The sequence below is a fragment of the Callionymus lyra genome, chromosome 11, assembly GCF_982586985.1.
Source record: "Callionymus lyra chromosome 11, fCalLyr1.hap1.1, whole genome shotgun sequence".
Lineage (NCBI taxonomy): Eukaryota > Metazoa > Chordata > Actinopteri > Syngnathiformes > Callionymidae > Callionymus > Callionymus lyra.
The window spans coordinates 25,153,876-25,170,500 of record NC_141828.1 but is presented as its reverse complement, the minus strand read 5'-3'; the positions used below and the strand labels follow the sequence as shown (position 1 = coordinate 25,170,500).

The 16,625-nt window shown below is 38.7% G+C and overlaps 1 protein-coding gene across 1 annotated transcript; it reads right to left on the bottom strand.

Moving 5' to 3' along the window:
* Nucleotides 1-349: 349 nt before the first annotated feature.
* Nucleotides 350-15,908, bottom strand: rrp12 (ribosomal RNA processing 12 homolog). The gene is made up of 33 exons (XM_087803364.1): nt 15,723-15,908; nt 14,203-14,432; nt 13,712-13,795; nt 13,577-13,653; nt 13,407-13,512; nt 13,220-13,336; nt 12,129-12,267; nt 11,938-12,065; nt 11,775-11,873; nt 11,622-11,713; nt 10,645-10,857; nt 9,451-9,565; nt 9,250-9,392; nt 9,062-9,183; nt 7,846-7,910; nt 7,627-7,786; nt 7,404-7,558; nt 6,453-6,520; nt 6,299-6,392; nt 6,074-6,232; nt 5,933-6,013; nt 5,766-5,871; nt 5,598-5,705; nt 4,849-5,006; nt 4,692-4,783; nt 3,676-3,831; nt 2,590-2,762; nt 2,416-2,523; nt 2,313-2,356; nt 2,170-2,242; nt 1,373-1,440; nt 1,227-1,309; nt 350-1,164 (listed from the first exon to the last, which is right to left on the bottom strand). Exons 1-33 carry the CDS (start codon nt 15,859-15,861, stop codon nt 1,062-1,064), a joined length of 3,858 nt encoding a protein of 1,285 aa, XP_087659490.1. The 5' UTR covers nt 15,862-15,908; the 3' UTR covers nt 350-1,061.
* Nucleotides 15,909-16,625: the final 717 nt, after the last annotated feature.

The window sequence follows — 16,625 nt, the reverse complement described above, 5'->3', positions numbered from 1 at the left end:
GTTGTGTTTTTATAATTTATGGACGAAAGAAAATTACATTTTGTTTCCATAACATAGTTGATTTATGAGGTTTGGTGGTTGTTGACATTGAGAGAAGAGTTTATTACCAAGTGTAACTACTTCTGGAATTCAAAAATAAAGAATACAAATTGGATTTAAAAAATAAATAAAAATCAAGGACATAAAATTAAAAAGGATTTATAGCATTTATTTAACTTACACCTGAATATCTTGATTCATTATTAAAAACAAGTGTTAAATATCATGTTTTTATTGCCCTAAAATAAATAAACATTGGGATTATTTAGAACATTAAGAAAAATATTAATGAGTCCATATTTCAAATTGAAGGACATTGTTTTATGAAAACCAAGATTAAAATAATGAGAAATATTTTCATAATTCAACAAACATCACATTCACCAAACCAAATTTCTAAAAACAAAAAAAGTTGTTGAAATTGTTGAATGTTGAAAGTATTAAACTGATTTAGAAGAAACAAGTATCCATAAGATTAAACCGTCGATCAGGAACTTTATTTCCAGTTGCTTTGTTTTTACTGAGTTCTACAACTTTAAGAAAATGTAATTTGTGTAATTTTTATTAGTGTTCATTTTAGGTTATATTACATGTGTTCCTTGATTTGTTGACAGCTTTAAAAGAACAGGATGGATGGAAAAATGATGAAAAATGTTTTATTAATTTTAATTTTAGTTTGTGTCTTTATTGCTCCACGTGATCAATCTGTTCACTTAGAAAATTAACTGCTACTTAAGTTTGGTTTGTCAGCATTTAAATCATTTTATTGCTTACTGGGAGAGAGCAAGATGCATCATGGGTGATAAAAACCGTAAAAAGATGAGACTGATCACGTGAGAACATCAGGTTCAAAGTGTGACTCACAGATTCTTGAGTGTCTCGTTTCTTTAATGTTTTCCTCACGGTTGTTAGAAAAGAGAAACAGCGACACCACGTGGCTGAACAACAACATCAAATAAACGTCACCAGCAGCAACTCACACAAACTTTAAGTTCATTACATTTTAAACATTATAAATCTCTTTAGGATTTTCCTCTCTTCTTCTGCATCTTCTTGCCCGACCGCGCCCCCTTCTGGGCGCCTCTCACCATGCCCTTGAACTGACCCTGTAACTTTGCACGTTTCCTGCAAACAAGTAGGTTCAGATGAGCGAGCCGAAACATTATGACCACCTGGACTGAACGCACCTGCGGTTGAGCTGAGACTTCTTCAGAGGGATGTAGGCGTACGGGTCCGGTTTACCCTTTTTCTTCACGTCCCCTTTGCCTTTCTGACTCCACAAATCAAAGAGTCACACGTTTGTTCTTCACGACGAAGACGACGCTGGACTCACCTTCGACCTGTAGTCTGATCCGACTTCCTGCTGACCCGACACAGGTCTGTGGATTCCAGAACCTCCGGCTGATCCACGGAGGAAACAAGAGTTTAACATTGAAGCAGTTTATGGAAATGTAGTTTCTATTAAACTAATCAAACATTCAATTTTTTTTATTTTTTTTTAATATTTTTTAATAACCGTTTTAATATTTAAATGGATATAGTAAGGTTGATTTTTATTTTTTTAATAATAGAATTTAGAAGAATTTTTAAAATAAAAAGTATATACATATATTGTTTTAAATATTATTTTTTAACCATATATTTAAATTCCAATAATAAAAAAATGCATGTTGTAAATTTAATATTTTTGTTTGTAGCCTTTTAAATTCCATATAAGAATGTTTGTATAATAGAGTCACCAGACAAAACCAAAAGCATGCAGCAATTATGTGCTTCTACGTTGTCACATGATCGTCTGTGCGTCACATGATTGGCTGACAGTAGCTCGGTACTCTTTTGGTTTAGTCTGGTGTCTCCATTATACCAACATTTTGTAAAAGGCTACAAATGAAAAACATTGAATTTAGAATATTTATTAAAATATCAAACTCAAACATTTTAAAATAAATTATAGTTGAAAAAATGAATGATTAAAAAACAAAAAAAAAGGAATTAAACATTTAAATGTTGAAATTGTTGAAGTCAATATTACAAAAAAAAGAATATATATAATGCTTAAACTAAATCATTTTAATGTCAAAGGTTTCAATGTTTCAAATGTCAAAGCTAATATTCAAAGCTCAGTCATACCTTTGTACTTCAGCTCCGGCTCAACATCCATGTCGTCGTAGTTGTCGCCCTGGAATTTCCTCTTCTGTGTTTTCTTCAAAAACAAAAGTTTAATTATTTATGATTATTATTGTCCTCACATGGAAAACGTTGGTGTCACTCACAGTCTTCACTCCGGCCTCCTCCAGGATGTCCTTCACGTCTGCGTCTAAACAGTTCAAGGTCAGTACGAGGATCAAAACAACAAACACAACAAAAAGTTTCCACCTTTGTCTTTTCCAGGCGTTTCCTCCTCTTTGATGACCAGTCGCCCGTCCGCGGTCACCGTGAAGCCGTGTTCCACCTTCGCCTTCTTCTTCCGCTCAGGGTTGGTGGCTGGTGGGAGGAAATCAGAGTTAGGTCTTCATTTGTGCGGCGTGTTGTTTTGTCGACTGAACTCACCCAGAACTCTCTGAGAGACTTTAGGATCCAGGAAGTTGAGCGGGTCGTCCTCCTCTCCTTCCTTCAGCCAGGTTCTGCCCTTCTTCTGCTTTCCTGCTTTCTTCTTCTGGCCTCCCGTCTTCCCTTCGTCCTCCGACAAGTCGCTGTCGGACTCCGCCAGAATTTCTTCGATGCTGAACCACAAGAAAATAGGTTTACAAATAGAAGTTTCATTCAGTGGTTCCTCGAGGGGCGAGTGCGCCCCCTATGGCAATGAAGCTGCATTTAGCTACAAGATAAACATGTCGACAACTATAAAGCGAACTCTTACTACATGTATGGATAAATAAATACATGAGTGAATAAAGATTGTCTAAATAAATAAATAACCTCTGGTTTTATTTTCGTCAAAAAAAACAGTTTACATTTCCGTCTTTAAATACATTTATTTACATTTAAATTTTAACTTTTATTTAATTGTGCATTTATGTATTTTGTTATTTAAACATTTATATTTATACATATCTCTTTTTCTTCATATAAATTTTCTACTTTCGTATACATAAAAATAAAAAGCTAAATCTATAAATAAATAAATGCATAAATTATTAAACTTAAGAATAAAGAAAAGTTTAAACGTATTAGTACAAAAATGTATACATTTAGATAAATCTCTAATACGACATGTTAATGAAATACAACGATATCTTATTATTTGCCAGGTGTCTTTGAGAAAAGCATAAACATATTTCTCTGCTGTTGAATACCGTAATGACCGTTATAGATGAACCTTTGAGAAATGACGGTGACTAACAGGTAGTCAGAGGCGTCTGCATCATCACCAAAGACAATTTAATCAGAAACTAGTTCAGTTTTAGTTTATTTTTTATTCGTTTATAGTTTCAATTAGTGTTATAACTTTCTCCTCCTACTTCTGTAGTGTGTGCATGTGCATTGTTGTTTATACATTATAACTATTATTTATGATTTGTTTTGATACATTTACGGTATGTCTTGATCTAATTTGTATGTATTTTTGTGAGCTTTAATAAACTCAAATGTCTTATCTTAATCTTATCTTAAAGCCTTCAGAAAGAGTCGTCGTACCTCTCAGACTTGTTCTTCGCCACGTCCTCTTCGCTCTCAGAGTCGTCCTCTTCCTCTCCTGCTTCTCTGCGTCTCTTCGCTCGAGCTTCAGCTTTGCGGATGTTTGCAAGAACCTTGTGGTGTTCGACCGGCAACATGCTGCTGACCAGCTCGAACCTGTGGAGAGAAGAAGTGAGAAGTGAGTCAGTTGACATTTATCTGGGCTCTACACACGAGTGCTTCATCATCCAATGAAATCAGAGCAGATTATAGAGATTCAAGAAGCAAGAGAACATTTTCTTTATAGCTCTAATAAGCATATTTTTCACCAAATCAAATATTTACTTCAGTTTATGTTTTTATTTGTCGTCCATGACGTGTTTTTTACCATTTTGTTTTTGATCAATGGTCTAAAATTTACACTTTACTCTGAATTAATTTTGTTTATTCACAAAGTGATGGGAGTAGGCTGTGACGCACCATCTTACCATAAGGAGCAATCAGATTGATCCTGCAACATCTCGTCTGTGTTTATGTGGTTTTTATTTAATGTTTCTCTCATAATTAAAACTGTATAAATCAGGCATTTGAAAGGTTCAATTATAATCAGAACCAAATGAGAATTAAAACATTAAGGTAAAAAAAAGTTACTTTTTAGAAGTTTTTAGAAGTTACATTCAGGGTTCCTAAATTTATATACAAGACTTTCAACGACTTTTGAAATTAACATTAAAACCAACTTGACTTAATTATTTATTTTTATATAAAAAAATGTTTGTACAGTACATGCCCCCTTTAATGTACGATTCATAATGTTACATTTGATGTATTTATACAACTTCAAACAAGTGTTTCTAATGTCAATTAGAGGTCATTGATTTTTATAGCTAAATAAAAACCTTATTTGAAGTTTGGACAGGTTTATTTTCATCAGCAGAAACACTGGACTTTAATCTCACTCAAGCTTTTAAATCTTCTGCCGACTTGCTTTGCTACAAATCATTTGAACCTTCACTTCTCTTCTGTCTTTCACTGACCCGAACTTCCTGATCAGCCTGGTGAAGATGTTCTTCAGTTTGGTCCTGAAGTGCCTCCTCATGTCGTCCTTGACGTTCCCGATGCCTTCCATCTGCGAGGAGAAAGACGTGCAGCTGAAGAAACCGGAGTCAGAAAACACTCACAGTCTCTTCTTACCATGACGTTGACGTGTGAGCCCAGAGTTTTGGCATCCATGATGAAGAGGATGACTTTGATGAAGCCCAGCGCAGCTTTGACGATCTCCCGCGTCCGAGAGCTCAGCAGCAGAGACACGTTGAAGAGCAGCTGCTTCATGGCCTCGGACTCAATAGAATCTGAGAAGATTTTTGGGTTTCATTCCAGAAATATGCGACCACATATGGAAGTAAATCAGTGTCATCGGAATATTTAATGATTGAATTTAACATTTCAAATGTTGAAACATTTTTCATTTAATTATTTTTTAAATCATTGAAATTAATTTATACATTAAGATTCAAGTAGCTCGGTTCTCTTTTGGTATCGTCTGGTGTCATACCTACATTTTTATATTGAACTTAAAAGACTATTGTATTGACTATGAAAAAAATATTCAATTAAGAACATTTATGTTTTAAATATAAGAATACCAAACTGCATGTGTAAATTATTTTTTTCTTTATCAAACTATTCAAATCAAAATGTATTTAATTGTAATATAGAAACCATTTATTTTGTATGATTTAACTCAAAGCTTAAAAAAAGATTTTAACAGGAAACAGTTTCAAAATTTACAAATAATTTCTTAGAGTGATGAAGAATTCTTATGTTATTATTATTTTAATGTTTGTCTATATGACTCAAAATCAATAAAAAAGATGTTTAAATTTGTTTAAATCAATCGTTCAATATTCTGAAGACACTGTCAGACACGTCAACACTCTGACCTTTGTACTCAAACACCAGCCGGGTCAGCGCCAACACGGTGCAGGTGATCATGGTGACTGTGCCGGCGAAGCCCGTGAAGACCAGAACCAAATACTGCTGCATGGCATCTGCACACAAACAAGGTTCAGACCAGAGCTCCAGACCAGACCAGGGTCTTCAAGGAAGACCTTTTTTGTTGCCGCAGAATCTGACGAAAGCGTTCCCGATCTCCACCAGGAGACTGTAGGCGTTCTTCCGGGCCCCGACAGACACTTCTTTGGTACAGATGATGACCTGCAGGAACACCAGAACTTGTTGAGCAGCTCGGAGGACTTCAGAGACTTCTTGTCTTGACCTCGGGCAGCAGAGCCGTGATGAAGTCCTTGTGTTCTTCTCCTAGTCTCTTGACGATGTTGGTGAGACACTTGAGTCTGGGCTGAGAGAGCAAAACACGTTGAGATGATCCGGACATTCAATGAGATCCAACCGGACTCACTCTCTTGGCTGGAGCGGACGCGTTCTTCAGGGTCTCCAACAGAACCAGCTTGAAAGTGTCCAGGTTGTTCACCACGAAGGAGCGACAGGCATCTCGCTCTCCTCCGCACATCTCCTCCAGAACCCTGTAGGCCTTCTTCTGCATGCCGGGCTCCTTCACCTGGACACACACACACACACACATGAGCCACGACCCACACAGCCAGAACTTCAGGTGGGACCGGACCTCTAGGTACGGCCGGATCAGCTGGAAGGTTGTGGTGAGTGAAGCCTCGTCCAGGAAGGGCGTCATGGCGACGATGAGGTCCATCATGGCCAGCCTGAGGAGACACACATCAACATTGATGCTCATCAAGCGACAGACGAGTCGTTCATCTCACCTGGTGAAAGAATTACTGTCCGAGCTGCTCAACGTCTCTGTGGCTTTTCCCAGGAAAGTGAAAACCAGCTGAGAACCAGAAGAAACAAAAACGTAACAATTAACAAGCAAATAAATGTTTGTTCACTTTTGTGTTCAAATTCATTTCCGGCCTCAAGATGGCAGCAGTCATTACGTCTTTTTTTCATTCATTTTCTTTTACTGCTTAATCCCTTATGAGGGTTGCAGGGAGGCTGGAGCCTGTCCCAGATTCCCAGGGCAAGAGGCACCAGTTCATCATGTCCTCCGCAGCTAAACACAATGAAACGACTGAGGACGAGAGGATACAGTGGACTCCAGCAGCTTTTAGAGCTGATTTTTGGACATATTTTGGTTTCAAATAAAATAAAAGCAGTTACGACTCTCGCCCAGAGTCATGTGGTCTGTAAATTCTGCAACACCAGAGTCAAGTACTCAACAATACTACATATACATCCTACAGTATTGCAATATATTGTATCGTTGCCCCTGTATCGTGATACGTTTCGTAGAAACAACTCTTGACAACAATACACGTCACTAATCAATAACTCTTCTCATCAGGTTAAGAAACTCTGGTCATACAGGCAGCAGAGGGCGCTCTTGGGCAATTTCTGGATCTGCCCTCTGGACACCTTTGCTTTCTCAACATCCTCGCCTGTGTCCAGAGAGTGACATGGTCATGTTAATATATGTACAACTTTATTGAAACTACAAATAAACAAAAAAACATGCATTTGAAGCAATCAAAGCAATAAAAGATTTCATTGGTTCACCTCGCTGTCAATCAAAACAGCTGATTTTGTGTTTGGGAGATGATTAAACTCATGAAATGTGGTGAAGAAGGGAGTGTCTTCGAGTCAGACTTGCTGTGTTGTCTGGTTTAGAGTTGGAAGAGTCAGAGTTGAAGATGTTTAGGTGTGACTCGACTCACCTGCATGTCTGCGACCGTGAGGTAAACCTTGATGGTGTCCAGAACCGCCATCCTCTGGAAGACGGACTCTCCAGCTGCTAGTGGTTGACTGTACACGTTGAAGAGGATGGGCAGGAAGTTCTTGGAGAAGCGACCCACTTCAGCTTTCTCCTCGTCTGCACACACACACACACCAGAGTTAGAACAACTGCAGCTTCACCTCCTCCTCAGATGTTCCTCCTACCTGAGCTGCAGTTCTTCACCACGGTACGCAGAGACTGGCAGACCGTCAGTCTCAGGTCCGGTCTCTCGTTGATGGCCGTGCCCAGGGTTCGGGCCAGGCCTTTGAAGGACTCCAGGAGGTCGACAGGGTTGGTGCAGAAACCCGGCAGCATGGTCCAGATCTGAAGAGAGACACGTTGATCCATCATCTTCACACGGAAACCACTCATGAAGGACGTACCTGCAGCTGCAACGTCTGGTAGACTTTAGCTTCCAGTTTCTGTCCGGCCTGCTCCAGTTCCAGAGCTGGAACACATGATTTTAGAAACTTCTCACTTTTGATATTGTCTGGTGACACCATTACACCAACATTTTTTATTAACTGCAAAAAATATTTTAAAAATTGAATTTAAAACGTTTAATTTTTAATTATAAAATCAGAATATTAAACTATTCATTCAAGGATTCATTTTAAATATATTTATTTAAAAAAGTTTCATTATTATTAAAAAACGAATTCAGGTCACAGTTTTATGGCACGTGGACAAAGGAAAACGTTAAATTAAATGAATGTGCAATTCCGAGGTAAATCTACCGAGTATATCAGTGAAATCATATATTTGAATTTAAAATTAAAAAATTCAACTTTGCATTTTGTTCATTGGATAATAGCTTTTTAATTGAATGATTGACATATTTATTGACAAAAATACAAAGTTTGATTATACATAGACTCAACTGCTGCCAAAGAGATAAAGACACAAGAAAGCCGAGGCTTATTTCCATTGTGGTCCCTTTGTGTGTGAGAGTGTGTGTGTGTGTGTGTGTGTGTGTCTGCGAGTGCATGTGTATAATGTCAAGTGGGGTAATATTTGGGTGTGTGTCTCCACACAGAGAAGTTTGGGTAGGGAGACAATTACAAAGTGCAAAAACAAAAAAAATGATTCTAATAAAGAAAAGATAGCATTGCATTCAACAATGTTTATATTGAAAAGTTGAATTTGTTTTTGAGAGTTTGATTTTTCAATTCTAATATAAAAATAAAAAAATAAATTCAACATTGTTTAATGTGTAGTCTTTTAAATTCAATATATAGTACAAAGTAGAAAAAATGATCTAAATATAAATTAAGAACATTTATTGAGCAAACTTTTGAAAGAAATTGAATATTTTTTATTTACACATATGATGATATTCTAACAATTTTCTTTACTTTTTTAATTCACAGCCTTTTAACTATTTAAATAAGTAGTTAGTATGTTGCTAACCATGGCTGGAAGTTTGATCAAGTAGCTCCGTCTTCTTTTGGTATTGTCTATTACACAAACATTTCAATATTAAATAATATAGAATTTTGAAAATGTACTTAGAATTAGAATATTAATTATTTCAATAATTCAAAAGTTTAAAATTTAATTAACAGTTAAAATGCTAATCAATTAAATGAAGATACTGACCTCTCTGGTGAAGCGTGGAGGCCAGTGGCAGGAAGTAGGAGGTGTAGAAGGACAGGCGAGCGTTCTTCACGTGGTCTCTGATGACGGGCACCAGCCAGCTGCGAGGAAACTCCAGGTCGTCGCTGGAGAAACAACATGGACTCACAATGACGCATGAAAAATCTAACCTCAGAGGTTTAATAACTTACTCGTATCCCGTGATGTGAAGAGGCACAGCGTTCAAAACCAGCTCCGGTCCCATGCTCTCCACAGCGCCCCCTACAGCCAGATCCAGCTCCCCGCTGTAGGCGAAGTGAGGAGAGTTGCGTAGATCGGCGAGCGACTGCAGAGACTGTCGACGACAAGGACCAGGTGAGTGACTCGTTCACGCCGACTCCTCACCGACTCACCTTGGTCATGATGTTATGAGCCTGTTTCCCTGCGACTCTGAAGAAGCAGCGCAGCACCTGCAGCACGAAGGGCCAGGCGGCGTGGAATCGGTAAGACAAGCCTTCCTCCACGATCCTGAAGCACATGCACACACTTGATACTAGAACATTCAAATGTTTGTGACATCATCAGTCGTCGCCCGACTGTGGCCTCGCCACTCTCCCCCTCTTTCTCCATCCTCCCATACCTCTCCCCCTCTTTCTCCATCCTCCCATATCTCTCCCCCCTTTCTCCATCCTCCCATATCTCTCCCCCCTTTTCTCCATCTTCCTTTATCTCTCCCCCTCTTTCTCCATCCTCCGATATCTCTCTCCCCCCTTCTCCATCCTCCCATATCTCTTCCCCCCCTTCTACATCCTCCCATATCACTCCCCCTCTTTCTCCTTTCTACCAAATGTTTCCCCCTCTTTCTCCATCCTCCCATATCACTCCCCCTCTTTCTCCATCCTCCCATATCACTCCCCCTCTTTCTCCATCCTCCGATATCTCTCCCCCCTCTCGCGATCCTCCCTTATCTCTCCCCCTCTTTCTCCATCCTCCCTTATCGCCCCCCCTTCTCCTTTCTACCAAATGTTTCCCCCCTTTCTCCATCCTCCTATATCACTCCCCCTCTTTCTCCATCCTCCCATATCTCTCCCCCTCTTTCTCCATGCTCCCATATCACTCCCCCTCTTTATCCATCCTCCCATATCTCTCCCCCTCTTTCTCCTTTCTACCAAATGTTCCCCCCTCTTTCTCCAACCTACCATATCACTCCCACTCTTTCTCCATCCTCCCATATCACTCCCCCTCTTTCTCCATCCTCCCTTATCTCTCCCCCCCTTTCTCCATCCTACCATATATCTCCCTGTCTTTCTCCATCCTCCCATATGTCTCTCTCCTCACTCTCCACATCTTCCCAGTCACTCTCCCTCTCTCTACACCCCTGTATCTTCTCCCTCTATCCCCCTTTCTATCCTCCCACTCTTCTTCCCAGTCAGTCACAGCAGAAAACCGTTCACACAGATTGTCTGGGACTTTTTTTTCTCTTCTCTCATAAGTAGGCACTTAAAATAAAACTTAAAAACTGAGACTGAATTGAAGACGACTACAGTGAAGACAGTTTCATGATTAGTCGGTCAGTAAAGGGTCAAAGAGCAGCAGGAGCCACTCACTTGAACATCTTGCAGACGTATGAGGAGTTTCCTGACGAGGCGCCGGACGTGACCGTCCCGATCTCCGCCATGTGAGGAGCCACACACTCGGTCAGGAGCGTCTTCAGAGTGTTGGCGGCGGCCGAGTTGACTTGAGCGTGCGACGAGAGCAGGCAGGTGGCGGCGGCGGAGAAGAGACGAGGCAGGTGACCCAGACTGAGAGAACTCTGCAAGCTGTTGTAAACACTTTAGAGAAGATTCTGCAGCAGCACCAGGATTATTATGAAAGTATATCAGTGTCTTCAGGATATGAATAGTTGAATTTATAATTTCAACTGTAAACCTGTGAATTACTTTATTGAAATGATGATGTATACTGAGAGGGTGAACTAGGTTTTTTTAAACAAATATTTTAATTTTTTTCTAATTCCAATAATAAAAAAATGACCATAATACATTCAATACATTTTTCATTTGTCGATTTAAATGTTGGTATAATAGAGCCAGAAAATACCTAAAAAAGAACAGAGCTACTCGATCATGTGCTTCTACGTCACATCATCTTCTGTGCGTCACATGATTAGATGAAAGCTCGATCAAGTACCTCTGTCTTTTATTATTGTCTGGTGACAAGTTCTAAGATAATAAATATGTAGATCGTACAAAAAAAAAGTACATTATTAACAATAATTGTAAACAATACAACATAAAAATGAGAAAAGTATAATGTATAATATAATATGTATAATATATATATATATAATAATGTATAATTCTTATATCGATTAAATTTAACCCTTTTCTTTTAGCTATGGTAATTCAATAAATTACGAAAAATGTCATCCATTTTTATTAAAAAGAAAAAAACATTTCAATATAGAAATAACTTGTAAATAGTAAATAATTCAATATAATAATTTGTTTGAAATTTTTAATTAACTGGCGTCATTATTCTGATGACGCCTTTATATTTCCATAGAGGATAAATAGACGGTCACCTGGACAGGTGCAGGTGAGCCTTCTCCATGACGGCGAGCCAGGCCAGCAGCGGCTGCAGGTCGTTCTCACTGGGCAGGTAGTCGTACAGAGCCTGGGCCGGCAACAAGAAAGTGAGTCCGGTGCCGACGAGGGTTTGATGTTCGGGCTCCTACCGTGATGATCTGAGCGTTCAGTTCCACCGACAGAGTGGCGGCGTTTGGTTTCCCGCTGAACAGCTTGTGGAACGCCTGCATGGCGCTCGCCGTCACCAGCTTCAATGCAGAGAAGACGTTCAGACTCAAACCCTCCAACATTAGAAGGAACTCTGTCACTCACCACGTGGCTGAGCGTCATGACTCGCAGCAGGGTCTCACAGCAGGACTTGACGGCCGGCGCCGGGAACGTGTTCAGGAGCTCCTTGACCAGGCCAAGGACGTGCAGCGTGGTCGTGTCTTCTCTGCTGCCTGCGAGTTATGAGCCGAGGTCAGAGGTCGCCAGAGACCGACAGCAACAAGTCAAAGTCTCACCTCCGGCCGTCTCCATCTCTTTGATGCAGAACTTGGCCGTGGTGGCGGCGGCGGGGTGATGGGCCGGAGCAGAGTCGCTGAAGAGGAAGTCGCTTCCTCGGAGGATGGAACAGACGCCTTGTTGTGCTGCTTTACGCACCTGAGAGAGAAGAGGTTAGTTTCACCTGATAGTGGCGTTATATTACTTCTTTTTCATTCACAGATATATATTTTTCATGATTTATTATTCATAACTATTTTTGATTTAATTTATTTTATCGAGTATTTACAGGTGCATGTTGGGTTTCATGAGGGTCTAGCAGATTGTACCAGCCCCCCAGTACTTTTGTATCTTGTTTCATTTCTGTGCTGCTTTTTCCCTTATGGGGGCTTTGTGTGGTTTTTTTTTATTAAGATGTTATAAGGGGTTTTACGCACAGAAAAAGTGCTAAGCAACCTTTCCACGTCAAATTCCATATGTATCAACACTGAAAAGAGCGATACAACGTTCATAATTCTCGCACGGTCTGTAGGTCGAGGATGCCCGAATCAGCTGGTTCGACCATTTGGCGGCACTCAGTGGCCATGTTGAGATGTTCACATAAAGTTACATTAACGATCAATATTGATCATAAATTAAAACACAGTAGTTAACTTATTAAACGTATTAATATGTTCTCATTCAAAACGCATATAAATACACTGTCACATGATTTGTTCATTTGTACACGAAACGTTTTGATTTTTAAATGTAATAATAACTTGTGTGTGTGTGTTGCAGTTGCGTCACACATTTATATGAAACTCAGACGATCGGACCATCTTCATCAACTTCATCATCAATACTCAGCACTTTAAGTTACTGATTTACAGTTTTATTCTTGTTTTACTCATTTTGAGAAGTAAAGTGCCTAAATTCTTGTCGCAAACAGATTCATCTGAATAATTTTGTGCTTCGTCATCTTCTGGATTTCAGCTTACAGACATATTTAGTAGAAGATCCTCGAACTTCTTAGTGCATGAGGCTCCAGGTGAACTGAAATAAACCACCAGACAAAAACAAGATTCTCCATTCTCAGACTCTTGGGTAAACAACAGAAGCACAAACAGACCTTGGGTTTGGTGTGAATGGTGAAGCTCAGCAGGCCGTGGTAGGCCTGGAGTGTGGTGGGATAAGTCCAGACGGACACGTCCTGTTTTCTCAACAAAGTGGCCAAACACGACAGGATCTGAGGGATGAAGGAGATTCTGAGTCTGAGTTCTGTTATTAGTTAGGAACACAGACAGAAAACTACAAACCCATCTGAGAGCTGAGCTGGTTTCAGAAGTCGACTGTTTGGACATGACTTCCATCAGAGCCTTGGTTGTGTCGGAGAACTTGGACATGAGAACTGGAGTAGGAACCCTGGAGATTTAGAGACCAGGTTCTTTAGAGGTGCGTCTCTTAGATGGAGGAAGTGACAACAAACCTCTTCATGATCAGGTTGAGCAGATACGCCACGGCGGCCTGAGACTCGGCCGTGTCCACGACCTCCAGCGTGGTCATCTGTCCAGAATAAACTGATGACCTCACATATTTGTTCTGACCGACTCACAAAACCTACCAGAGCAGCAAAGTACTCGGTTTCCGTCTCCTTCCCTCCTTGACCTCGGATCACCTCAGTGACGGCTGCCAACACCGCACAGATCTGATCAACAACACAGTCAGCATTTCAGATGTATCATAGTTCTTTTATGGTTTTCATTTCGATAACTAAAAGTAACATACATAAACACATAAATATACATATATATTTTATATACAATTAACATTAGAGCTGGGATTGAACCTGCAACTTCTCATTCCACTTTACCGTCTGAGCTATGACCCGTATCAGGATATAGAGTTAACAATACAATAAAATGTGATAAATAGTAATACTGTAGGAACAAGGATATATTAGTAGTATTGTCGTGTACTTGACTCTGGTGTTGCAGAATTTACAGACCACGTGACTCTTGACGAGGTCGTAACTGCTTTCATTTGTTTTGAAACCCAAATATGACAAAACGCATCCCTAGTTCTGAGTTTTGTAACCGACTTGGCTCTACTCACCTCCTTGTGCGCAGCAGAATTGGACTCCCAGAATCGCTGAACTTTTCTGAATGTCAGGTTAGAACAGTCCGACAGCCCGCTGAGGAAAGTACCAGAGGTCCGGTCCGAGAAGGCCTGGTCCTGCTCGTCCTCCATAAAAGCATCTTTGCCACTGGAAGACTTGAGGTCCTTCTGACTCGTCTGCAGATCATTGTGCAGCTTCAGTGCGTCAACAGTGAGGTCACTTTTACCTTCAGTGGGTTTGAACATGAATTAGTTAAAAAGCAACATTACTGGACAAACTTTGTCTTTATCTTGACAAACACAACAAATAGAAACTTTTACACCTTCTTTCCCAACTTTCTTAATAAGAAAAAAAGTCAAACTTGTATAAAAAAAATAAACATTTAGTCTAAGTGATCAACTGTCACCTTAACTTTCTTATAGAACGTCGTATTTAATTAATATGATAATATTATTATATTGTATGTTACAGCGATTCCGATGCTCATTCCTGCCTTAATGTTTTTAACTCCCTCATCCGACTTCTGTACTGTGTTGCCTACTTCAGTTTTTTGTCATCTTTTTTTCATTATTATTACATGTATTATTATAATTATATGTGTACTGCATGTTTGAACTTTTACCTACAGTGAACTTGCTGCTGTGACAAAAAAGATTTCTCAACTGTGGGACATGTAAGGAATATTTTATCATATTACGCTGAATAAAAAACTAAATAATTTACCATAATACTTCGACACCTATTATTACATTAACCCTTCTTCACCATTCCATCAGACCGATGGAAAGTGTTACACTTTTTAACAGTGGCTTTTCTATTTATATTTGTTTATTTTTTACTATGATGCACCATGAGCAGTGGTGTTGTGGGTTAATGTATGTATGCTGTATACAATACAATATTTTTAATAGAAAGTTTAACATGAATCACAAATCATACTGACTGCATGTAAAGAGGAGTTAATATTGCATCAAGAAAAACAAAGTTAAATGTATTTGACCGAATAGTAAACAAATATTGTCGTAAAAAAATAAATAGTTTATGTGGTTTCACAAATGTAAATAAGAAACACGATAATCATTTAAGAGGGTAAAACACAACTGTAAGACTAAAAATGAATTGAAATTCCATCGTATTTTAGTTTCTGTGGTTGTGTTTATGTCTCTGAGAATGTTTATTTACAGGTATCATTATTGGTATTGTAATTTATAAATAACAAATCATTAAACATTGAGTTGAGTTAAATGTTATTGCAATCTAATATAACATATTTAAAAACGTAATTTGTGTCAATAGTCTGGTCATAACATGTTGTTTGAAAAGTTCAGCTTTCATCAACTATGATTTCAAACTACACGTAAATGTTATTAACTGATGACACGATGGCAGTTTTAACATTATGAACAAATACCAAGTGAAGTGAAGTGAAAGAGATTAATATTATGAAGTGTTCATATCTGCTGGTGTGTGTCGCAGGATCCATGGCTGCCGGACCCACGTGTGAACACGAGCTCACCGGAGGGACGACTGAAGAAGCGGCTCTTGGCAGCCTCGCGGTGTCGACTAGTTTGCGGGTTTGAGTCGCTGCTGTGTCCTTTCTTCCATCTTTTTAGCTTCGATCCAGTTCCAGATCGTAATTTCCCCGATTTGACCATCTTTGGAGCGTAAACACAGACAGCCTTAAAAGGTTGCTCGCTCCAGATGACTCCGTCGCACAGGTGATGACGTATACGGCACGCATTTGATGTTGCAGTTGTTTTGGTCTCCAGCAGAGGGTAGTGTTTTCATCTTTATATTGCAGAAATAAAATACTTTCATTCAACTAATTCATAATTTTAGTTTGAATACAAGTCACCAAATTAGAGTTATAGAAACGAATTCCCTTTTTCATTGAATAATATTTTTTATTATCTTATCAGAATTTGAAAACATTTATTACCAGTAATGTTAAAATAACAAATTGCAATGTGATGTTGCAGTGTTTTGGATACAGATTAAGAGATTTAATAAAATTATGGTAAAATAAATAAAAATAAAAATGATAAAGAAAAAAAGGTATATAAAAAAAATGAAAGGAACTAAAATAATAACTTACATAAAAATTGGCATCTGCGAATTCAATCATTAAATTAAATAATAAAATGCAAATAGTTAAATAATTGAATTGTTCATGATGGGTAGAAAGAGTTTTTGAACTGGATGTTGTTTAACCACATAATGTAAAATTATTGTATGAATTTTCTTTTGTTTAATTGAATTTATGCACACAGACCTTATAGTTGTTGTCTATTAATATATGATATTCTATTTTATATTTTCCATTTCATTTAAATATAAGTGGATTATTTGTTGCATGTTGAGCTAATTATTTCTCTTTCTCTGTAATAATCATTCATAACATGTGTATCTAGAATAAAAT

Coding starts and splice junctions, on each gene's coding strand:
- rrp12 (XM_087803364.1), bottom strand. CDS start 15,861: ATGGTCAAATCGGGGAAATTACGATCTGGAACTGGATCGAAGCTAAAA. Junction 5,007..5,597: donor GCTGGTGTTTGAGTACAAAG/GTCAGAGTGTTG, acceptor AAATCTTCTCAG/ATTCTATTGAGTCCGAGGCC. Junction 1,310..1,372: donor GATCAGACTACAGGTCGAAG/GTGAGTCCAGCG, acceptor TTGTGGAGTCAG/AAAGGCAAAGGGGACGTGAA.